This window comes from Mesoplodon densirostris, chromosome 14, assembly GCF_025265405.1.
Source record: "Mesoplodon densirostris isolate mMesDen1 chromosome 14, mMesDen1 primary haplotype, whole genome shotgun sequence".
In the NCBI taxonomy this organism is placed as follows: domain Eukaryota; kingdom Metazoa; phylum Chordata; class Mammalia; order Artiodactyla; family Ziphiidae; genus Mesoplodon; species Mesoplodon densirostris.
The window spans coordinates 80,141,645-80,165,256 of NC_082674.1; the positions used below are offsets into that span (position 1 = coordinate 80,141,645).

Genomic DNA, 23,612 nt, shown 5'->3' on the forward strand with positions numbered 1-23,612 from the left:
CTACTTGCCAAGGGGTAAAAAAGACCCTACTACTTGTATTTGAAAATAGGAGAGGTGAGATAGTGCCTAGGGATTAAAAAAACAAACAGAAAACCCAACTACCAACCTAAGGTGATGTGTGAATGAAAAGCAACCAAATGAGTGTTTTGGAGGAAGAAAAACTCAGAATGTGTTATATGACAAGTCTTTATATAAAGCGTGTTCATCCCTGTATCTTCAGGACACAGCGTAGTGCCTGGTACAACACAGATGTTCATAAAATGTTATAGAAGGGGCACAGCCCTTCAAAATGACCAAACAATACACTTGATCTGTGTACTCTTGCCAGTTGTAGATGCAGATGGAGGGCCAAGCCTAGAGCCTCAGGGTCTTGCTCTGTGCAGGGTCACCAGCATTGGGCTCAGGTGCAGGGCCCGCAGAATCGGGGGACCCCAGAGTCTTCCTCTCTGTCCCGTCACATCTCTCCCCTTCCCCTCCCCCTGAACACTGCGGCCTGAGAGCCCATCTGAGGCAAGTTGGGAGTCCCCCTGCCCACAGAGCAGAGACCCTTGTGAGCCTCAGGTGAGGCAGTGCATGGAAAGGCTGACCTCCTTCCCGGAGGGCAGGGAAGGTGCCAGAACCATTCTAGGTCCTGAGGCTTTGTGCCTTTTTGCTTTTGTTTTTATACAGCTGCACAAGCTGCTTTACTGTTTATGGTTAAACTGCTTGAGGCAGATCCCTAAAACAGAGGTTTCACCGATTCTTTTCTTACTGTGTCCAGAGGTGGCTGGTAAACGTTTCCTAGTCGCAACGGTGTAGCGTGAGGACTCAGGGTGTGGAAGGCCAGAGCCTTCCGTTCCTGCTTCTTTCTCTTCTGCCTCCCTTCCGTGTGCCCGCTGGGCACCAAGCTCCTTGCTGGGAAATGGTGGTGAACTCGGCCCTGCTCCCAGGAAGTCACAGTGTGGCAGGGGACACAGTGCACAGAGCAGGCACGCTCCCCTGTGGGCGCAAAGTCCTCTGACGCCCTGTCACGTGCTAAACAGTGTGAGAACCAAGGAGCTGATCCTGGCTGTGAGTGGGCCATGTGGGTGGGGCTCAGGAGTGACTTTGGACAGAGAAGGGAGGAAGGACCTCTGCTCAGAAGGGATGGAGGTATGAAAGGGCAGAGTAGAAAACGAAGCCGAGTACAGAGAGTTGGGGCCAGTTGTGAACCCCCTTGAGTGCTATGCTAGAAAATATTTCCCTTTTCTTTTACTGTGATAGTAACTTCCCCTGTGATTTGTGTGTCCCATGGAAGGGGAGGTCCCTTGATAGTCATTTGTAGGGAAGATGAGGTGGAACCCTTCATACTTAAAGGTAGTGTTTCCTCTGTTGTGTGATCTGCTGTGCGTGAAGGGATTTCACCTCCAGAAAGAGGACTGGAAATTTGGTGATGGAAATTTTAAGCACGTACCAAGTAACACGAGGCTGGTTCCCAAGGGAAGACATGGGGAGGTCTTTCTGCTGAGTCACTTGGTAAGATCATTTTGCTCTCAAGGCAGAAACAAGATGTGTCATCCTTCTGTGCAGCCATTCACTTGGGAGATCCAGGGCCTTAGGGGAACCTGAAGAGGGAGGCGCCGGGCTCCTCAACTGGCTCAGCTTCATGGGGATGCCTGGGCTGTGACTCCGATTCCTACTGTGGACACTCCGAGTGGGCCCCCAGCCGCACCAGCCTCTTCACACACGCGTGCATTTGACCAAAGGAGCTGGAGTCTCAACACAAACCCAGCCGGGTGCTGTCCTCGAAAGCTTCCGTGCTATGCCAAATTGAGGGGTCCTTTTTCTGTTTCCTCTACCAGGCACCGCCTAGAATCCTCCGATCTCGCTTTAGTAAGAAAAGTACCTCATCCTCGGCCACTGAAACCACGTGAGTGAGATGAGCCTACAGCTCTGGATCCACAGAATGTTTCTTCTCTGCCTTAAAGAGCTACTTATTCACTCATAACATAGAAACCCGCAAGCTGGTGTACTGCGCGTGCAGCCCCGGACATGGCCCTTCCTCTCTCCCCTGTTCCACTTCTAAGGGTTTCTCTTCCCCCCTCCTTTTCTTTCTTTTGCTGGGGAGAGGCTAAGGGGAAAGGTAGTGTGCCGGGGGTCAGCAGTTTTCCACAACTGGACCGGCGTACAGACAGCAGTGTTTTAGAAATAGAAGAGAATCACCCCCACTGCTGGGATGCACATTTGTAATTTCTTGGTTGCATACTTCATTTTCAGTCCTGTATATGCAAACAAAGCAATTTTCTTTTTAACTTTTTTTTGTTCTTGGTACTAGTACTTTGGACTACGATGTACATATTTACGGCTTTTGGCTTAATATAGTGGACTTGCAAGGGCTGCCAGAGGTTCTGATGTGTAAGAAAACTGCAAAAGCAGGAGTGTAAAAAATCATTTTGATGCTAGAGGATGTCTCAGATGTGCTTATGAAGCTTCCAAATACGACTCGAGTACAACATCCCTTTTCCTGCAGGGCGATGGTCCATATTCTTCAGACAGTTAGTCAACAGACCAGAGAAGTTTAGAATAAAGAGAGGCAACATTTTAGTGACAGGTGTGAGTGTGACGAAGTCAGGGGAACAGCCTAGAATAAGAGAAACGTCACAGGAAGCTTGTCTCTCCCACAGATCCAGGATTAGGAGCTTCTGAATCCTTACAGGGGATTTATCATTGTCTTAGGTAGGAGCCTTGCCCTTCTCTCGGGCATGTAGACTTACAGAGCTGTTGTAAGGAATCATTCTGAGTGGTTCAAAAGTGCTTGACGATGACTGTGTCTCCATACTAGGACCCAGCGCCGTGACCGATTTCCCCAGGTAGAGGAGCCCACAGTGGGAGCGCCTCGTCTCAGGAAACACTAAGCGAAAACCAACCCATCCACCCCAACAAAAAAAGCAACCCTACAATCATGCTTTGTTTCAGATACGCGGTGAAGTACATCTGACACCTGGGTAACGATCCAAACGCTGGGTTCTAGAAAGGCTGCGTAGGTTGAGACCTTCATGGATGTGACTTGCTCCCCGGCTCACGGGCACCTCTGGCCCACGCCCTCTGTCCCCTCCCTGGCCTGTGCGGAACGTGAACGAGAGAGATGTCACGCGCTCACGGGCACTCGTACTTCATACAAGCCCGCATCGCTTAGGAAGAGAACAAATCACTGTCTGAGGGGACCCCCTGCTTAGATTGAGAATTTTATCTGAAAAGAAGAATCTGGTTTAAATAGCATTTTGGTCTGAGGCAGCTGTTCTCCCCTGGTAGAGCTGAGCCTAAATGTAGGACTCGTATACTTACGCTTAGAGTTGGTGTTTCCTTTCAGTGTGATGCATGCAGTGGTCACAACCCAGTTACTTATAATACTTGGATTGTGTTTGTTCATAGATAGGCCCTGAACACTAGAGAGTGTTATGTACCTCATAGAACCTACCGTCCATCAGCTATAAACAGGCCCAGTTAAAGACTGAGCTACGCAAACATACATCAGTCTGCTGGTGACACTGGCTGGATCTTAGCCACCTCCGAGAGGGTTTTACTTGAAGTTGCTTGTTACCAGATGTGCATATTTAAATCCCTTTTCCCCACAATGCCTCTAAAGGTGACTTTGTAATTTACAAAAGGATTTAGGAAAATAAACCTAAAAGCAAATTTGTGGTTCAGAGGGCAAACAGAGGCTGTCTGTTCATTGTCTGAGCCCCATACCCACCAATACCTAAACCCCTGAGGGAAGACAGAAAGCCTGTTTTCTTCAAGCTCACCGAAGTTTCAGACAGAGGAAAGATATATGCTTTAAAATGTATTTACCTGTCATTGGGAGTACCCAGAATTATCAGAAACAAAAGCAAAAAAAAGCTTAACTTCTTAAGCAGCTTTTTAGCAATTTTTTTTGCCAAAATAATAAATGCCTTTAGCAGCAGAGATTAAAATCCTATTGTGAACAGCTATATTTTCACCATTTTACAATGGAGAGTTCTGACAAGTATGGGCTATGAAGTTTGCACTCAACTATGCCAAAAACAAGTTTGAAGCACTCTATTCTCAGACATGCTGTATTATTTCTCATTTAAGATTTAAAAAATATAAAGGTATCCAAACTGCTGTCTTAATGTAACTTTTTCCTTCAAGTGTTGGTTAGGGAGTTGGATTCTCTCTTAAAAACACTCACTGTACAACGGAGAGCAGCTGTCATATTTCTGGCAAAACATGTTTACTTATCCAACAAGCTGTATATTTGTGTGGACTGGCGTAAAATGTGAATGCCTCAAAGTGTACACGTAGTGATGTGGAGTTCTGTCTAGAGGATAAAACTGAATGTTTTTAATTGGCTGATTTACAGACACAGGCTGTTTACAAAATGCTAGCTGGAAAGTCTGTACTTTTCATGTAGTAATTTTCGGTTCTTTGCTATTGAGCACCTGTTCCGTTTCTGAGAAGGATGAGACGTGGTATTGTACTTATAAACTGGAGAGTTAGGCATAATCCCTCCTGGCTTTGTGTGAATAGCTTGCTCACTTCGCTGGCCTCTGAAATGTGTGTCCTCTGTAGTATACTGTCCATGTGTCTGTGATAACAGTGCTTGTCAACCACGACCACCACTGAGTACCTTCCCAGTTGTTCACCTTGCACAGTATTGGAAATGGTAAAGGATGTGTGCTTCATTCACAAACGGCACACACTCAGAGAGCTGGCATTCTGGACTGTGACTGTGTACACTTGCCCTTGGTTTATTTCTGTAATCCCCATAGAATGATCTGTAATCAAATAGTATACTGAACTGTGCATCAAAGGGATGTAAAAATTACAGTATTCCAAAGGTTGAAGTTCTGCTGTTTTGTTATAATGCCTGATATATATCTTGAATAAAGTCTTAACATTTTTCTTTTAAAAGACATCTTTGTCATGTTGGGCTTATGAGGAAAGAGAAAATACTTAAAAAAAAACCACAACGTATTCGTCAGTAAGGATGAGGAGCCGAGTGCTAACTGGCCTGGTGCCTGGTGACTTGGCTCCGTGCCTACTGCACAGAATTGTTGCAAAGAGAAAACAATTAATTGATATCTGTGCTTTGAGAACCAGTTGATCATGTAAATATGAATCTGGTACTATGTTTGTCTTACATTTTTAAAGGTCACCAGTGGAAACTAGGTAGCTGTGAAAACAGGGTAGTTCATCTGCAAGGCAGTTTTAATTCTGCAGACAGACCTTTGGTCTGTTGCTTTCCTTCTAGGAACCAGTGTCCTCATCTGCAAATGCGGGAGAAGGGATGCAGGTCAGAAGAGGGCGGGGCACATGGAGACGCACCGGGAGTTATGGATGCCCTTAATGCCACTGCAGCCCTGGCCTTTAAGATATAAACACGTACACGGACTTCCCTGGCGGCCCGGGGGTTAAGACTCCGTGCTTCCACTGCAGGGGGCGCGGGTTTGATCCCTGGTCAGGGAAGGTCCCACGTGCCACGTGGTGCGGCCAAAAACAAAAACGAAAAAAACCCCAAAAGACTTGGAAACTCAAATTCTGAAACGTCACAATGAAACACTCATTTTCTTTGCCTTTATAGTCCTATGTGTTTGACACATGGACTGTAAAGCATAGCAGCAGCAGGTAAAGACGACGATACAGAGGGACTGAAAGAAAGGAGAGATGCAGAGGAAGGCTGAAAATCCACTCGTTAATCATGTCCTGAGCCAAGTCCAATGTCAACAGAACTGGTATTAACCAGGTTAGGAGCTGACAAATAACAGAAAAGCAAAGTTATAAAATTTAAAAGCTGACTTGGTTCAGTGTCATAAAGAAGTATTTAGTATTTATGGTGCTAGATTACAGTCACTTGTTGATTTTGATGTGAATTTTCATATGTTGTTAGAAGACTTGGGGAAATGCACAGGATTCCAAGGAGACGGACCCGGTTTCTGTGACTACTAGTTGTATTTTGGGTAACGTATTTAACCTTCTGTGAGCTTCAGTTTCTGCAAGTCTAAACTAGGGACAGATAATATCTCCCTTGCAAGGTTGGTATGAGGGTTAGCCGTCTTGTGGATACGTGCTGGGACGTAGTAGGTGTTAAATAAATTCCACTTTTACATATACTTGAATGTCATTTAGATAGACCCTTTAATGTAATAAGATGTTTTGTTGTCAAACTATACAGTCACTGTAGATGATAAGCCCTGCTACCCATAAAACAAAAATTACATGTATGAAAATTCCCTTTCCCCTAAATCATGGGCCTGTCAGCCCTTCCACTTCAGTCCATCTCTGGCTGCTGGGGCCTTAGCCAGCCCTTGTCTCTACCTCTCCTGCCCCTGGCCTAGAGGGGAAACCAAGGTGCTCTGAGGCCCAGAGACCCTGTTGTCCACATTGCACTAAGAAGTCACGGAGGTGGTAGAAAAGGCTCCTCCTCCTCAGCTTCTTCGGGCACCAGATCCATCCCGCTTCCAGGGGTGAGTGGAAGAGGTAAGGAGCCAGGCAGGTGAGAAGTGATGTGGAGGCCTTGTGAGGGACTGGCTTCTGCTACCCCAGAAGCAGGAGGAAGTGAAAACCCATCAAAACAAGAGAGCCATTCCATGCGTCAGGCGCTTGAGATTCTCGTCTCAAATCAAATGTCTGTTCTTTAGAAACTGGCCCCATAGACAGACACACACTTGGCCTTGGGAGTTTTAGAACACTCTCGTCACCCTTTTTCCTTTTAGTGAACACACACTGGCTGCAAGGAGTTCCTCCAATAATCCTAGTCTGACATGCCACAGAATTCCAATTTGGTTATCTTTTATCTTAATCTGTTAATAGAGGAACTGCATCTTATCATCACCAACTATTATATTAAAGGATCTGAAGCAGTAATTGAGGCATAATTGTATTTAATAATGGTTTTTCAACCAGTCAAAATGCTCGGCTCTTTGAAGATGCTTCCCAGATGATTCTGACGGGAGAGCGGAGAACCACTGCCCTAGACCATAAGCATCCTGAAAAGCTGCATTTTCCTCAATGCCGCTTACCTGACCCTCTTCATGTGAACAATGCTTAACTTCTGCATCGTTTCTAAAAATGACTGAGATTACTTTTCCCCTTTAGATTCTACAATGTGTCTCTGGAAAATTTTGGAAAAAGTTTACCCTCACAATTAAAAGTATGAAATCTCAAGTGGATAAATGAACTTTTATAAAATATAACTCTTGGTTAAAAAGTTTTTGTCTACACTTATACAGCCTCTTTAGCTTCACGAATGGGCATACTGAAAGGCTATTTCGTTTACTCTTCTCTCAATAAAAATCCTGTTCCAATAAACGAAGTGAGAACTGCTATGAATGCAGTGAACCTAGTAGACCAGACGGGTTAGCACCCCAGGCTCACCTCTGAGGGAAACTGCTCACATAACTATTTTTTGCTCCACGTGGACCTGCTAGCCCAATCAAATGGGCCAGGGTGGGCTCCTGACCTCAGAACAGCCAGTCCCTACACTGGTCGGTGACCCCTGATGAGACCTGGTGTAAAAGGACAAACTGACCCAGTTAGAGTCTCTTTGCAGTTAGTTAGAGACTGGAGATAGGAGCTGAGGGTCACGATGTAGAAAAGTACCTCAAAGGTGCACGCTAGCATTATTATGGGAAGCAGACACTAAGCGTAAACAAAAGCTGTGAATCAGAGAAGTTGGTGAGGAAAGAGAATGGAGCCAGTGATGATGTAAAAAGAACTGAGCCCCGTGCATGGCAGACCCCAAGCCTAAAGATCCACCACTTCTGCTGCTGAGACCCCTGGAGGTGCCTCAGATCCAGTATCACCATGCAATTTCTGCTCTTCCTGAGGCCTGGGGGTTAGTTCTGGGTGGGAGATGGGGGTGTGAGGTGTTCCTGCGTTCCCAGGCACATATCCTTAAGATAATGTCACACTGCTTGAGCTAACTTGTTAGCTTTACGGTCTTCTTACGTTTGTCCTAACTGGAGATTCCTTGCAACTAAATAAGCCTAACTGGAACAACCATTTAAGCCATTACCATTTGTTAAAAATAATCAAAATTTAAAATTTCTATTTCTCTGAACAAATCTGGGAATGTTTAATCCATTAAGTTTTAAAACATTGGTAAGTTTAATGTTGGTACTACATGTTTCCGTATCAGTTGGTACAACTTACATCATGTCTTATACTATTTCATCTTTGCAAAGACATCATATACACAAAGATACACATTCAATAACTGGGAAATCACAAAACTTCTGATCTATACTTTCAGGTTTGTTCGGTCATGATACTTCTGATAAAGGTCATCAGCATACCAGTTTCGCCTCTTCCAGAAAGAAGTTGTCATTTTATCTAAGAGCTTACTTTGGGTTTTATTGCAGAAGACAAATTCCCTCAAGCGTCTTTTTCTTGCAACCGTCTTCTTCCATAATTTTTTCTTATAACCAGCCTGTTAGATAATATTACAAAGACAATTTAAAACATTATATTATATAGGAAACAACAGATATGTTAACCTCTCATGGTTCATAGGCCCGCTGGAAACAAAGACTAAACTTTCATAGGGGCTGGTACGTTTTTCAGGAAAATGTGATTCTCAGTGTGGGGTTAGACAGAGAAATCGTGTGTAGTTTGAAAAAGGAAGATTAATAATTTAAGAGTTTTAAAAAGATTGTTTAAAGCCACAGCAAATAAAGCTAAATAAATCATGGACGCTGGTGAAGTACAGGGTAGTGATATATAATTGTAACAGCTGACTTTATATGCATTACCTTATTACCTCTTCAACAATCTTCAACAATAGCATACTATTATTCTCTTTTTACAGATAAAAGAGAAACAATTAGAGCAGTTAAGCAGCAGAGGAGGTCAGAGAATTAATAAGAGTTCTTAACCACTACACTGCTGTCTTCCTGAAGTGGAGGATGATGAAGGGGGTACTGGCTAGTTGGTGACACTTATGTTCATTTAAGGGGGCCTAAGTATTACAAAGGCTGAGAAGCAGAGTTCTCAAGTATACTGTGTCATTTATTCTTGTCACACACTGGGGGGACCAATTTCTACAGTAAGTACTTTTCTAAGGAATAATGACTGCAGGAAAACTATTATTGGGAGTGGTGAAGGAATAATCCATGCATTATTAATTCTGAAGAATTAAGTTTTGAAGAAGTAGATAATTAGATCGAATATAAAACTATAATCATAGCCTGTTTATTTTTTTTTTCTTTTGGCCGTTCTGCACAGCTTGTGGGATCTTAGTTCCCCAACCAGGGACTGAACCCAGGTCCTTGGCAGGGAACGCGTGAAGTCCTAACCACCGGACCACCAGGGAATTCCCAATCATAGCCTGTTTAAACTAGAAGAGACCTTAGTTGCCCCCAGGTTAATGCTTGGCTACAGTAATTTATAGGAGAGGTGAGACTAGAAACACAGCTATTGGTAAGAGCATCTGGGTCCTTTCAAACCAAGGGCTCTTTAGGGCAGCACACTAACTGAACAAAACCACAGCTCTTTGCTGGGAAGGTGCCTTGGGGTTTCTGACATGCCTTAGTGTCATCACTGTGACCAGCAACTTCTATAGTACAGTGATGCTTAGAAATAAGGAAGGGTCATTTCAGAGTTCTGGCTTTAAAATGCCAGAGATTAGATGGTTACTTCTCATTACTTACAATTCTAAGTTGAAAGATTCAAAGAAAAATCCCCATATTTGTGTAACAGTTTTCTAGTTTGCAAGCCAATCTGGGTCCCTGTGGATCTCTGACATACAAACAGCTAGTTTGCTGTCCTGCCCATCAACAGCAGAATAATCTCCTTTGAAGATTATTCTGTGGAATGTAACCACTGTGAAAATGCTTGAGACTTTTTAGACAATCTACAAGTTCAGAAATGGAAGGAGGGAATAAGCTATAAAGATTAGGGACACCTGGATGAAACTGTGTTGCAGAAAATACTTTCTGTTTTTATACATTAGTGTAAATTAACCCACCCAGATTTTTGTTTTCTTCTTAAAATTAGATTTTGATGAAGCAGGCCATTCTGCATATGGAATACTTTTGGGGGCCTGGAGCAGGGACTAGGTATTATGATTGGAGAATTCCATCAGGTCATTTATAACAGTGTGAGGGTTTCAGGGCCCAGTAAAAGGGACGTGGAAAGGAAGGCAAGGAAAACCGCCCATTTTATTTTATCTAGGGCCAGATGAGGACCTGGAGATAATTAGTATAACAAAGGGGAGGAAACATTTCCAGTGGCCCAAAATTCATAACTATCTGCTGAATTACTTAGTTCAGCTACTGATGGATTACATGAGCTTCTACTGACTAGTGCAGGAAACTAACTACCACAGTATTCCAATGGAGAAGTGAGCTGAGAGTTCCACTTAACTTATTTGTCTACAAATTTAGGATTGTTTATAACAGAGTCCCCCTCTAGAGGCCATGGTCCATGGCCAGAATAAATATTGGAGTTCTGTCTGATATGATCACCAATCATACACACCAACAAAGAAAAACTTCAAGATTAAGCCACCTGGAGAACCCAATCCAAGGTAGGCTAGAAGCTATTCGGTCCCAAATCTGCACCACGGGACTAAGTCCTTGCTGAAGTCCGCTCCGCTGTTTTAATGCTCTGGGCTTAAACAGAGCCTCCCCACAGGTTATTTACAGATCGGGGGCTTCAAAGGGATTCTGGTAATCATCAGACAAGACAGACATGTAAGAGACCTGGGATGAACCTGTCCTGCACTGAAGACTTTCGCCATTGTGAATAATATTTTGTTATATGAATAGTTAAAAATGTTTTCTTCACATGTATTCACTGACATGAAGAGATGCCTGCCAAGCCAGGACTTCAGCACAGCACTGTAAAAGCTGCTGGTAGGATGGGGGGAAGATGAGTCAAGGAACAGGCTGACTTCTGCTTCAGTTTAATCTAACCTCACACTCCTTTTCTAAGCAAGTAACCGTGTGAAGACTCACCTTCCTCCTTAGCCACAGGCCAGAATGAAGTCGAAGAAACCTATAGATGGCAGCTTTCACAGTCTTTCTCTTGCCTTTTCTTGAACTGTAGTATGTTACAGTTCTGACTGGTGGCTTCAGGACGTGTGGGAGCAAGGGGACCACTCTAAAATATATTGAAAAAATTTTAACTCAGCAACAAGACATTGAAGGATAGAATCCACTTCTGTACTTAGAAGTGAAAGCAGCAGCTCCACTGGAATAGAGCTCACTTTCAATAGACATTGTTACTCCTGATGATCCGTGACACTACACATAAGAATGGCAACTATCATCAATTTGCAAGTCCTCCATAACCTACCCCCTCAATCCCTAGGAGAGAATTTATCCTGCTATATATATATATTTTTTTTTCTTTTTCTTTCTTTTTTGCGGTACACGGGCCTCTCACTGTTGTGGCCTCTCCCGTTGCGGAGCACAGGCTACAGACGCGCAGGCTCAGCGGCCATGGCTCACGGGCCCAGCCGCTCCGCGGCAGGTGGGATCTTCCCGGACCGACCGGGGCACGAATCCGTGTCCCCTGCATCGGCAGGTGGACTCTCAACCCCTGCGCCACCAGGGAAGCCCTATCCTGCTATATTTTAATCACCTGATTCCTTATCCATCTGCCACTAGATATAAACTCCTTGAGGACTTCAACTTATTTTTATCTCCGTATCGTTTTTGCCAAGTATGGTGCTGGGCACCCAGGAGCGCTTAACTAAATATCTGCTGACTGAAATGAGCACCACATGCGGCCGAGCCTTGCAAGCTGAGCATCTTGTTCACCCCCCGACTCTGGCTGACAGCTTCCACCCAGGAAACCACATCTTAGAACATCAGAAGTGGGCCCTGTGTAGTCAGTCATCCCTGATGCTGGCAGGTATATTCTCCCATCCTTCAGGCAAAGTCTATATAATAAACCGGCAAAGAATATCATCTAAGATGTTGCAGGCATGACGATTTTAGAAGTTTTGTCCAAGCATCATGTTTACTGAAATATACTCAACCTATCGAGGACTGTGGCAGTCTGCCCACATGTCAGGTTTCTGACAGATGTGATCAGTCTGGGAGCAGGGGACACAACCAGTGTCTGAATACGACTGAAATGTCGGGAAGCCAGTGCAGAACTCAGACAGGCATTCTTGGAGCAGTTTCGATAGGCTGAAGAGGCCAAAATACTCAGGGGCCGTAAGAGTCCTGGAGAGAGAGAGAAGCATACATACTTAATATGACACTCCAAAATACACACCCAGGGAATTCCCTGGCAGTCCAGTGATTAGAGCTCGGCGCTTTCACAGCCGGGGCCTGGGTTTGATCCCTGGTCGGGAAATTAAGATCCCGCAAGCTGCGGGGCGTGGCCAAAACAAAAACAAAATTATGCATCCAGATATTTAAAACGAAGTAATGTACCGAAGCGACCAAGTATTATACATAATTAATGGGTCCTGAGGATCAGACTCACCTGTGGAGCTTTTTAATCCTTATTGAGGTATAGCTTACACATCACAAAATTACCCATTTATGTACAATCCAATGCTTTTTGGTAAATTTAGAGAGTTGTGCAACCATCATCACAGTCCAGTCTGACGTGTCCTAGTTCTACGTTCAACAGTAGGGGACAGGGCTTCCCTGGTGGCGCAGTGGTTGAGAGTCCGCCTGCCGATGCAGGGGACACGGGTTCGTGCCCCGGTCCGGGAAGATCCCACATGCCGTGGAGCGGCTGGGCCCGTGAGCCATGGCTGCTGAGCCTGCACGTCCGGAGCCTGTGCTCCACAACGGGAGAGGCCACAACAGTGAGAGGCCCGCATATCACAAAAACAAACAAACAAACAGTAGGGGACAAAAGACACGCAATGTGAATTCCCACCGCCAGCTCTTACACTGTGAACACACAAAACTCCTGCACGTCGGGAACAGCAAGGCAGAGACACAGCAGGTGGCAGGAGGAGGATTCGTAAGGAAAACAGAGGAGGTACTTGAGCTTCCCTCTAGAAAATGCACAGGCCGTGAGAGGAGGAGGCACAGAGTCCAGGTAGCATGAATAACGTATGCAAAGGCAAGGAAGCCGAAACAAATCCACGTCGGAGCGGGGACTGGACCTGCCACAGAGGCCGAGCACTGTTTGCCAGCCTATCGGAGATGCCCGGGGAGTAGCGGGTAACGAGGTGGCCGCTCAGAAGGCAGATCACGGAGGGCCTAGATGTGCGGACTGAGCGCAGAGTTCTCCTTATCAATCCTTCACGCTATCGCCAGGCTCAGAGTCCACGGCTGCAAAGCAGAATCACTCACAGAGCTCTGACTCCACTTGTAGATTCTGAGCGAGGCTAGTGTGGGACTCGAGAATGTGCATGTTAAGAGAAACAGAGTCACAGATATAGAAAACAATCTCTGGTTATCGGGGGGACGGGGGAGAAGGATAAACTGGGAGATTGGGATTGACATATACACACACTATATATAAATAATCAACAAGGGCCTGCTGCACAGCACAGGGAGCTCTACTCAGCATTCTGTAAACACCTATACGGGAAAAGAATCTAAAACAGAGTGGACATATGTATATGTATAACTGATTTGCTGTACAGCAGAAAATAGCACAACATTGTAAATCAACTATACTCCAATAAAAATTTTAAAAAAAATAATAAAAAAAGAATGTGCACGTTGATAAAACTCCACAAGATGATGGAAATGTCTGAAAAGAGGATTGTGGTGATAGCTGCACAACTCACTACATCAAACTGTACACACAGGGCCTCCCAGGTGGCGCAGTAGTTGGGAATCCGCCTGCCAATGCAGGGGACACGGGTTCGGGCCCCGGTCTGGGAAGATCCCACATGCCAAGGAGCAACTAAGCCTGTGCACCACAACTACTGAGCCTGCGCTCTAGAGCCCGTGAGCCACATCTACTGAGCCCGCGTGCCTAGAGCCCGTGCTCCGCAACAAGAGAAGCCACTGCAGTGAGAAGCCCGGGCACTGCAACAAAGAGTAGCCCCTGCTCGCCGCAACTAAGAAAGTCCACGCACAGCAACAAAGACCCAACGCAGCCAAAAACAAAATAAATAAAAAAAAAACTGTACGCACAAAACAGGTAATTTCATGGTATGTAAATTATACCTCAATAGTTGGTTTAAATAAAAGCTCCACAGGACTTACCTGGTGGCGCAGCGGTTGAGAATTCGCCTGCCAATCAATGCAGGGGACGTAGGTTCGTGCCCTGGTCCGGTAAGATCCCACATGCTGCAGGGCAGCTAAGCCCGCGAGCCACAACTACTGAGCAAAACCCTTATTTTGCTTTTCTCTTCTCCACCAGAGATAACAATTTCCAGTCACCCAATGACCTAGTGGTTAGGATTCTGGGCTTCCACTGATGTGGCCCAGGTTCAATCCCTTCAAATCTCCAAGTATAAATAATTTGTATCTCAAAGAACTGAAACTATTTGCAGACATGATTACAAGCCAGGAGGTAAACTTTGAAAGATTAAGTGAATAGGAGGACTGTAGACAACAAAATGTCCCAATTTTCACAGATCATCAGAGCTTGATATATCTCAATTAAAAAACACAACAAAACTCTCAGAAGTTCTTGGAAACTGCCCCTGAAGGAGGTGAGCAGATGGGAGTCCAGAAATAACTGGGCAAACTACAGGCTTATCTGTAGGAAAAAAAAAATGTTAGAATGGATAAATAGAAATGCACAGAAAAAAAAATTTTTTTTCGTCAACCGCGAGTGAACTGTTCCTTGAAAAGAACTTCATTTCACTTTTTGATGTAGTCACCAGCCTGAGAAATCATGAGAATATCTAGACAGTGTATCCTGACTTTAGGAAGGCAGGTGAAAAGGTTTCTGATATTCTAAATAAATATAGAAATGTGGGCAGGACAATAAATTAGGTAAATTCCAAGCTGATTGGAAACTGTACTCAAATTAGTTGATTGCTGTTCTCCTGGTGGAAGTGTCTTCCTGACTCCCTAATTGACTCTTAGTTTTCCCCAACTTATATGAAGGTCCTGAAGCTGTACAAGGCATGTTTAGCAAATCTGCATTAAAAAACAAGCTGGGAACCATGGCTTATTAACATATTTGTGAAAAGATACACTATCTAGACTCAAAGTGAGACAGACCAAAATTAACAAAATGAAACCAGGGATAAACCAACTGAGGTTAGAAAAAAATGCTTCCTGGAACAACAGGAAGGGTGACTGTGGCTTGAGAGCAGTTTCTGGGAAAATGACTCGGGGGGCTTTATCCACCATACCCTCTCCTGGACCAACACTGTGATTTAGCTTGTAAAACCAAAGTCCAACTTAGACCGTGTTAACCGAAGGCAGCTCACAAATCAAGGGCAGTGATTAACTGCTCCTTCAGTCTTCTGCCCTCTGTGGGAATTTTAGTACAGACAGGCTTTCTCTTAAACACCCTCTTGTATGGAGAACACTGATGTTTTCATAAAGGAGGTGAAACAAAACCAGTTTCGAAGGAGTAAGAGAGGGGGTAGTGGAAACAGGAGGCCAAAAATGGAATACGTAGTACGTAGTACGTTTGGGGAGCTCTGTTTGGGGAATTACAAATAGCCCCCCTGTGGCAGGAATCAACGGAACGTGGGGGTAGGGGGAGGTGAGTGTGACAGTGTCTAAACTAGTGGTCTTCAAGGTTTCTTTTGATCCCATACCCTCTAAATGAATTTTGAAAAATTACGTACCCTTTCACAAAATTTCAAGTAATATCTAAAATTTTAAACAGTTTAAAAAGGATATAATTTCCAGTATATTTCTAAAACTGACATTTAAAAACAAGCTGTCCCATCACTCTTTTAAATGTTTTCAATGGAATCTAAATACCATAGTGAGTTAATACCTGCCTACATCATCAATTGTTAAAAAACAAGGACAATACATCCAAATTGATGAAAATAAGAATTGTTCATCAAAAGATACTTTAAACAAACTAAAAAGGCAAGCCAGAGTGGGAGAATATATTGGAAACACATTTAAATGAGAAAAGACACACATCCAACATACATAAAGAACTACTATAAATCAGTAAGACAATTCAACAGAAAAATGGGCAAAATATTTGAGTATTTCACAAAAGAAATTCAAATGGTTAATTACACATGTAGAAAGGTATTCAGGCTCATTACTAATCACGGAAATGCTATTCAAACCACAACGAGACGCCACTAAATACTCACCAGATTGAAAAAATGTATAGGTCTAACCATACCAACTGTTGACGAGGATATGGAGCATACAGTGCTGGGTGACTTTAAATAAGCGCATCACTTTGGCAGCATCAGGCAATGCAGAATATATACATATTCTCTGACGCAGCAATTCCACAGCTAGTTTTTTTGTTTGTTTGTTTTTGTGGTACGCGGGCCTCTCACCGTTGCGGCCTCTCCCGTTGCGGAGCACAGGCTCCGGACGTGCAGGCTCAGCGGCCATGGCTCACGGGCCCAGCCGCTCCGCGGCACGTGGGATCTTCCCGGACCGGGACACGAACCCGTGTCCCCTGAATCGGCAGGCGGACTCTCAACCACTGCGCCACCAGGGAAGCCCCCACAGCTAGTTTTATATGTATAAACATGCACACACACCATAGAGAAACTCTTGCACTCATGCACCATGACACAAGGCCAATCAGCTTTGTACCTAACCGCCCCAAAGTGGGAACACCCAAATGCCCATCAATAGTAAAATGCAGAATTGTAGGGTAGTCCCATAAGAGACCATTCTATAGCAATGAGAAAGCATGACAGCTACGTGTAAAATGAATGAATTTCACAAAGAAAAAGAAGACACAAGAGTACATACTATGTGATTCCATTCATGGAATGTAAAAAAACAGGCAAAACTGAACAATATATTGCTTACAGATGCACATATAGATCTTAAAACTATTACAGAAAAAAAGACAAGGTAATAATAAAAGTGAGGACAGTGTTTATGTTTGGTGGAAAGGGGCAATTTTGGTTGAAGAGGCACACAGAGGTGAAGGCTCCTGGTACTGCTCTATGTCCTGGCCTGGGTGTTAGTTATACCCCATGTTTGCCAGAGAGTTATTTGTTAAGGTAGTCATGTATGCTATATACATTTTTCTTTATATGTTATATTTCACAATTGAAAAATACCCCACATAAACCAGCTCTTCTGTAACAGCTGGAAACTTGACACTTTTTTCTTTCTAGTCTTGGTCCACAGAATTTTATCCTATTTTGTGTGTACGTAATTTACCGATCATCGTATCTTATGTGAATGATCTTTAACTTTTGCAGAAGTCCCTACAGTGAAGGCAACCCTTCACTTCCGTCATCTCTCTGTCAAGAAGTCCTTAAGGCTGCCCTAGGGGCGCCACTGAGTGAAGCAAGCAGCCGCACTCCCTGCACGTTGTGTGCATTTCATACAGCCACGCTTACCACATGCCGGGTACTACACGAGGCGCTTTACGTGCTCGATCTCATTTAGTCCTCAGGTGGACAGTGTCATCCCTATTTTAGAGCCGTAGAATCTTAAGTTCAGAGATATTAAATAGCTTTTCAAGGTCAAAGCTCGTGAGTGGCGGATCCTAGCCTCGGTGGGACTTTCCTGTCTTCCTCGCCCCCCACCCCGGCCCTTCTGGTTTGTTTTCTAGGGAAGGCGGAATGGCTAGGAGCCGGTAAGGAAGCCAAAACTGCGGGACACCCCGGTTCGCGAGGCTCCAAGAATCTCGGAGATCTCCGGTGCTGGCGGCCGAACACAGGTCGCCCCGGAGGAAATTCGGAACAAACCTCTGGCCTCATATAACGATCCCCCTCCCTTCTTTTTTTTTTTTTTTTTTTTTTCCTGCTAACCTCCACGCTAAACGCCCACTCCATCCCGCGCCAGTCCCCCCTTCTGTGAAGGCATGAATCGAGCTCCTCGCTGCCCACTGACCTGAGGCTGCTCTCACAGTACACGCGAAAGCGGACGCCGCCATCTTGCCGCCTTGCCTTACGGCAGCCGAATTGGGTCTAAAAGCTTCAGAGCAAGAGGGCACTTAGGAAAAGTAACCTGGGCGGAGTCGGGGAAGGGAGTTAAAAACATGAATAAAGGAACGTTGAAGTCTACCTTTATTGAGTATCTTCTTTATGCCAGGCTGTCCTTCACCGCTGTAAAACAAGTGCCTATAGAATACTGCCTGGCATATTGTAGGCTCTCAATAAATTCTTACTGAGCATTTGACTGAAAGATGTATTTAAGTACCAGCATATTTGAAACAATTTCTTTTTGTGCACTTCATTAAATTAGTTTGAAAGAATAAAATGTATCCTTCCAAAGCTGGGATACGTTGGGCTAAATTAACAGGAAATAGCAACATTATTAGAACTTTTTAAAAAAATTGAATGCCAACTCTAATCAAATGAATGTAAGTATCCCGAGGACATCAGACACACACACACACTTTTTTTTCTCTCTCTAATCAGTAGCACTGTTATTTGGTAGAACAGCACCTCAACTCTTCCTGAACAATCTACATACCTTATCTTATTCCTGAAAATTAGTGATCATACATTTTTAAACAATGTTCATTCAAACAGAAAATAAACAGCAAACCTCTCTCCCATCCTTGTAGTCTAAGATACTTGACGCATATACAATATATGGCACTATTTACTGGTTGAAATGGGTAAGGGTCAAACACTGAGTCTCAAGGAGTTCACATTTAATAAGGAGACAACTACAGACCATAATAAGCAGATAAATGACTGACGGGGCAGTTCAAAGTTAAGGAGGGAAGGCTCCTGGTTGGGGTGATCAGGGACAAGGAGATAGAGTATACCATGGATCTTAAAGAATGGGGAGGATTTTTTAACGAGGGCAAGGTTGGCAGTAAGAGCATCAAGAGCTAAGGTGAGAAGAGAGGAAGCCAAGACAGAGAGACACAGGATTTATTTAGAGCAGTGGTTTTCAAACTTTTTGGTCTTGGAACCTCTCTACATGCTTAAAAATTGTGGATCTCAAAGAGCTTGTAATTATATGGATTATATCTATTAGAATGTATTATATTGGAAAGTAAAATGGAGAAAAAAGTTAAATACGTATTGTACTAGTTTCCTATCGTTGCTATAACGAATGAACTCAAATTAGGTGGCTTAAAACAACACAAGTTTATTATCGTATAGTTCTGTAGGTCAGAAGTCCAAAATGGGTTTCACAAGGCTAAAATCAAGGTATCCAGGGCTGTGTTCCTTCTGGAGGCTCTAGAGAAGAGTTTCTTTCATTGTGTTTTCCAGCTTTTAGAGGCTTCTTGCCTCCTTCCATCTTCAAAGCCAAGAATCACATCACTCTGATTTCTGCTTCCATTTTCACACCTCCTTCTCTGATTCTGACCCTCCTGCTTTCCCCCGTCACTCCTAAGGACCCTTGTGATTACATTGGGTCCACACAGATAATTCAGAATAGTCTCTCCATCTCAAGATTCTTAATCACACCTGCAAAGTTCTTTTTTGTCATGTAAGGTAACATATTCACAGGTTCCAGGGATTAGGAGAATGTGGACCTACTGGGCGATAAGTATTCTGCCATTGCACTTATTAATTCATTTTAAAACGACAATTATAAGGACTTCTCTGGCAGTCCAGTGGTTAAGAATCTGTGCTTCCACTGCAGGGGCACAGGTTTGATCCTGATAGGGGAACTAAGATCCTGCATGCTGGCGTGGTGCAGCAAAAAAAAAAACCAAAAGACCTATTACATATTGACACAGATATTTTTATGAAAAATAACTATTTCAAAATTTAAAAAAAATTAGCGAGAAGAGTGGCATTGTTTAACCTTTTTGCAAATCTCTGTAAGGTCTGGCTTAATAGAAAGCTGGATTCTGAAATTTGCTTATGCATTCAATTTGTTGTGGTATCACTTGTCATGCAGTCTCTGGGAAAACTCTACAATTATGTATAATGAGTAAAAACAGCAAATAATATCTTAATATTACAAAGGTTGTTTTGATTTTTTAAAATATATTTATTTATTTGGCTGTGTCGGATCTTAGTTGCAGCACGCGGGATGTTCTTTGTGGCAAGCAGGATCTTTTAGCTGCGGCCCGTGGGCTCTCTAGTTGTGGCGTGCAGGCTCTAGAGCGCACACGGGTTCAGTTGCCCCGTGGCATGTGGGATCTTAGTGCCCCAACCAGGGATCAAATTCACGTCCCTTGCATTGGAAGGAGGATTCTTAACCACTGGACCACAAGGGAAGTCCCATATGAAGGTTGTTTTGATTTTATGGACCCTCTGGAAGGGTCTCAGGCTCACCACGGGTCCCATACCACACTCTGAGAACCACTGAGTTGGTTATATTTCAGTTTCTCCGAGTTTTAGGGTAGACAAGTGGGTGATGAGCTTGAACCGCTATTGTTGCTACCTTGATCTCCCATCTATGGTGGCCACTTTGAACCATAAAACATGCACACAGCCTGGAAAAGTACTCTGAGACATTTCTTAAGGGTCTTTGAATTGGCAGTGGGAGTCACTGCCATATGGCATGTTTTTGAACAAGGGAGTGATTTAAACTTCTGAGTTATTTTAGGAGAGTCCATTTTAAAGCAAAAGCAAAAAAAAAAAAAAAAAATCTTAAACCGCACTTGGAAGATGAGGATTAAGGACTTGGTTAAACGAGAGGTCAGCAAACTACAGAAATTAATTTTGGAGTTTGAAATCTTGAAGCTGGAGAAGTTGCTAATGATGTTCAGGCTCAAGGTATATACATGGCTGGAAGAGACTGAAAATGTTCACTGGCCTTGAAAGGTTTATGGCCAAGGTTTCTGAAAAGTCATCACCCAACATGACAGCAGCGGGCAGGGATGAGATGGGGGGCAGGGGGACTGCAGCTCAATAATTAAAATTCCAAAAAAAATGGGAGACTGCTCTGGAGGCTGTTAAGTGATGGCGATATGCAATACAGAGTGTAATGTAATTACAAAAGTACCCTGAAAAGCACTGAACCTATATAAACATAAGTAATTATTTCATTTTAGATAATTTTCAAACCTATTTCTCTACTTTACAAATGGGATTTAGTAGCATTGTGTACCTCTAGGGAGAACACCATACTACAATAGAGTACCTAGTTAAGACTTGAAAGTACTTTGCAAACGCAAGAGACACACAAGTTATTTAGTTTCTACGATATATTGACGGTAAGATCATAATTAGTACTAATAGCATTGAATACGGTGTTCAGCATTTAACGTGTGTTACCTTGATTACAGACTCAGAGGAATACTTTGAACAGTGTTTCTGCACTGACCTCATCTTCCCATCCATTCCACAGATTGCGACCAAAATTATCTTTCTAAAATAAAAACTTGGTGAAGAAAGCGGTGTGGTTTAATATGGAAGGAGTAGAAGCTGTGGAACCCGAAGAATCAGGGTGTCTATTCCTGCTGTGCTGTTTATTAGTTTCGTGAACGACACATTCTGCACAAAGATCTCCCCAGTGTTCTTTCACCCCGTCTCCCACAAGCAGGATGACTCCCGGAAGAAGGGCTGCCAAACGAACAGAACGCGCAAACCGAGACAACACCGTTGTTTACGTAACTTTGGGCAAATCCACTACTTTCTATGAAATATCCAGCTGACAGAAACAGCTGAGATGCTTTCTCGCTTGAATTCTCCGGAGTCACACCTACCCGGTTTCCGCGCGGACCAGAGCCCGAGCTCCAGTCGCACTGCTAACCCTCTCAATCACCCAGTAACCCGAGCTTGGGGTAACAGCCAAGAACCCCGAGCGCGACCCGGAAGGAGAAATCGCCCTTTCCTCCTAAGCAGGGCCCACCCTCTCCCAGCGGCCCGGACAGCGAGAGGGAGCTGCGCGTGCGCAGTGGCGTTGGAGGCCCTTCCGGTACGCCCGGCGCGGAGAGGCGGCACGGACGCAAGCACGCACGGACGCAAGGTTTCCTACTTGCGCCGCCGCCCTAGCTCTCACTTACACCTGCAGCGCGGTCAGCCCCGCAGAGATGCTGCGAGCCTGTCAGTTATCCGGCGTGACCTCCACCGCCCAGGTGAGGACGCGGGCGCCGGGAGAGAGCGCGTAGTGAAACTGATTCCCGGCAACCGGCGGAAAATAAGGGAGGCTTTGGCTCTGCCTAGGCCCGGGGACAGAGGCGTGTCTCAGGGCCGCCCTTATCGCGAGAGTCCCGGGTGAGCCCTTGAGGCAGTTAATTCGTTAGTTCGATGGACTGGGATGACTTGAGGGTTATTGCTGAATAGGGATGGGGCGTGGAGAAGAGAAGGTGGCGGGGAGGCGGGCGTAGGACGGGAGGCACGGCTTCGGGGACATGCCATCCAATGAGCCCCGTGCTGACCCAGTCTAGGACCAATTGAGGCTGCTGGCGCCCGGGTCGCCGGTGGGGCGCTTGATAGGTTTCGCGCAGCCAGTGGTTGAAGGTCGACGGGGGAAAACTGCAGTTCCCAGCAGGACATGCATAGCCTTGGCTTGTTGCATCTTAATAAGGAGGTGCCTGGACTGCTAGAGTCCGCGTTTTAGGGGGTCAAGGTTGTAATTAGTAAGGAGGGGCTGCCTTTCTTTTCGTAGCGGAGAACACTTCTTGAGCTATTCTTACTCTGAACAAAAATGAAAGATTGTAATTTATGAAGCTAGCACACCTAGTACTCGAGGAAGGTTAGGCGTCATGACCTTGTGCTCATTTCTGAGATTAGCCTGAGGATCTGTGTCTTTAGGTGCTGGGACAACTTTGGCAGACATTCAAGGAGCCCAGGCACGCGGTTATTTTTATTTCTGCATAATTATCAAAGTAATTTTCTGAAATTAAAAATAAAAAAGGAAACCTATTCCCATTGCTCACAATTTAAAGAAAATTGGTATTTTGGCAAAATGTGGTATTTGCAAAACAGGTACTGTGACTCAAGCAATTGAGCAAAATCCCTGGACACAGTGAGTTAGAAATAAAAGTCAAGCTTTTTTTTTTTTTTTTCAAGTTTGCTTATCTTCCCTTTAGTTTCCAGGGTAGGAGAAGCAGCCTCTTCTGTAGGAAAGTGTGGGGTGGTGTTAGTTTTCTATTGCTTTATAACAGGTGCCACAGATTAAGTAGCTTAAAACAACACATTTATTATCTTACTGTTTCTGGACATGAATGGTGGGGGTTCTCTGCTCGCTGTCACACAAGGATACAAAGTGTTTTCCCTGCTGTGGTTCTCATTTGGAGCTTCTCTTCTAAGCACCTTCAGTTTGTTGGCAGAATTCAGTCCCTTGCAGCTGGAGGGCTGAAGTCCCTGTTTGCTTGCTAGCTCTCACCTCACCCTTCCTGGGGGCCGTCTGAAGGTCCTTGCTGCAAGGTCCTCAGAGGCAGTTAATAACACAGATGTTTACTTTCTTGCAGGCTACCAGGAGCTTGTCTCTCAGACTTCAAAATCTCTCTTCCCTGTTTCTGATCTCCAGACCCAGATTTAAACGGCTTATGTGCTTAGGCCAGGCCCACCTGGGTAACTCCCTTTTGATTAATTCAAGTCAACTGATGAGAAACCTGATTACATCTGCAAAATCCCTTTTGCCATAAGACTCTAATCATGGGCTTAACGGCAGGGGGCAGAGATCATGGAAGCCGACTTAGAATCTGGCCTATCATACTGCACAAGCGGGGCTAGGAGGTTGGAGGAAGCGTAACTGCCTTTCAGG

At 44.4% G+C, this 23,612-nt stretch overlaps 3 protein-coding genes across 10 annotated transcripts in view; 2 read left to right on the forward strand and 1 right to left on the reverse strand.

Annotated features, from left to right (window-relative positions):
• Nucleotides 1–4,893, forward strand: part of REEP1 (receptor accessory protein 1) — a 113,140-nt gene extending 108,247 nt beyond the window's left edge. For 2 of the 5 annotated variants that reach the window (XM_060117985.1, XM_060117983.1), the window contains one exon: nucleotides 1,821–4,893. In XM_060117985.1, the coding sequence (XP_059973968.1) occupies nucleotides 1,821–1,892 (72 nt within the window). In that variant the 3' untranslated portion in view covers nucleotides 1,893–4,893. The remainder of the gene's footprint in view (nucleotides 1–1,820) is intronic. The other 3 variants (XR_009534403.1, XR_009534404.1, XM_060117984.1) reach the window with 3 other exon arrangements.
• A 3,171-nt stretch (nucleotides 4,894–8,064) lies between these two features.
• Nucleotides 8,065–22,055, reverse strand: MRPL35 (mitochondrial ribosomal protein L35). 2 transcript variants are annotated; one of them, XR_009534402.1, is made up of 4 exons: nucleotides 21,907–22,055; nucleotides 11,966–12,155; nucleotides 10,938–11,082; nucleotides 8,065–8,410 (listed from the first exon to the last, which is right to left on the reverse strand). XR_009534402.1 is itself a non-coding variant. In XM_060117982.1 (4 exons), the coding sequence occupies exons 1-4, from the start codon at nucleotides 17,914–17,916 to the stop codon at nucleotides 8,222–8,224; spliced, it is 567 nt and encodes a 188-aa protein (XP_059973965.1). In that variant the 5' UTR covers nucleotides 17,917–17,959; the 3' UTR covers nucleotides 8,065–8,221. The 2 variants fall into 2 exon arrangements, 1 of the variants encoding a protein (XP_059973965.1); XM_060117982.1 differs by lacking the exon at nucleotides 21,907–22,055 and adding an exon at nucleotides 17,874–17,959.
• IMMT (inner membrane mitochondrial protein) overlaps nucleotides 21,813–23,612 on the forward strand; it is a 46,090-nt gene continuing 44,290 nt past the window's right edge. For all 3 annotated transcript variants that reach the window (XM_060117978.1, XM_060117979.1, XM_060117980.1), the window contains exon 1: nucleotides 21,813–21,978. In XM_060117978.1, the coding sequence (XP_059973961.1) occupies nucleotides 21,934–21,978 (45 nt within the window). In that variant the 5' untranslated portion in view covers nucleotides 21,813–21,933. The remainder of the gene's footprint in view (nucleotides 21,979–23,612) is intronic.

Coding starts and splice junctions, on each gene's coding strand:
- MRPL35 (XM_060117982.1), bottom strand. CDS start 17,916: ATGGCGGCGTCCGCTTTCGCGTGTACTGTGAGAGCAGCCTCAG. Junction 12,156..17,873: donor TACTGTGAGAGCAGCCTCAG/GTCAGTGGGCAG, acceptor CTCTCTCTCCAG/GACTCTTACGGCCCCTGAGT. Junction 11,083..11,965: donor ACTGCCACAGTCCTCGATAG/GTTGAGTATATT, acceptor AATATATTTTAG/AGTGGTCCCCTTGCTCCCAC.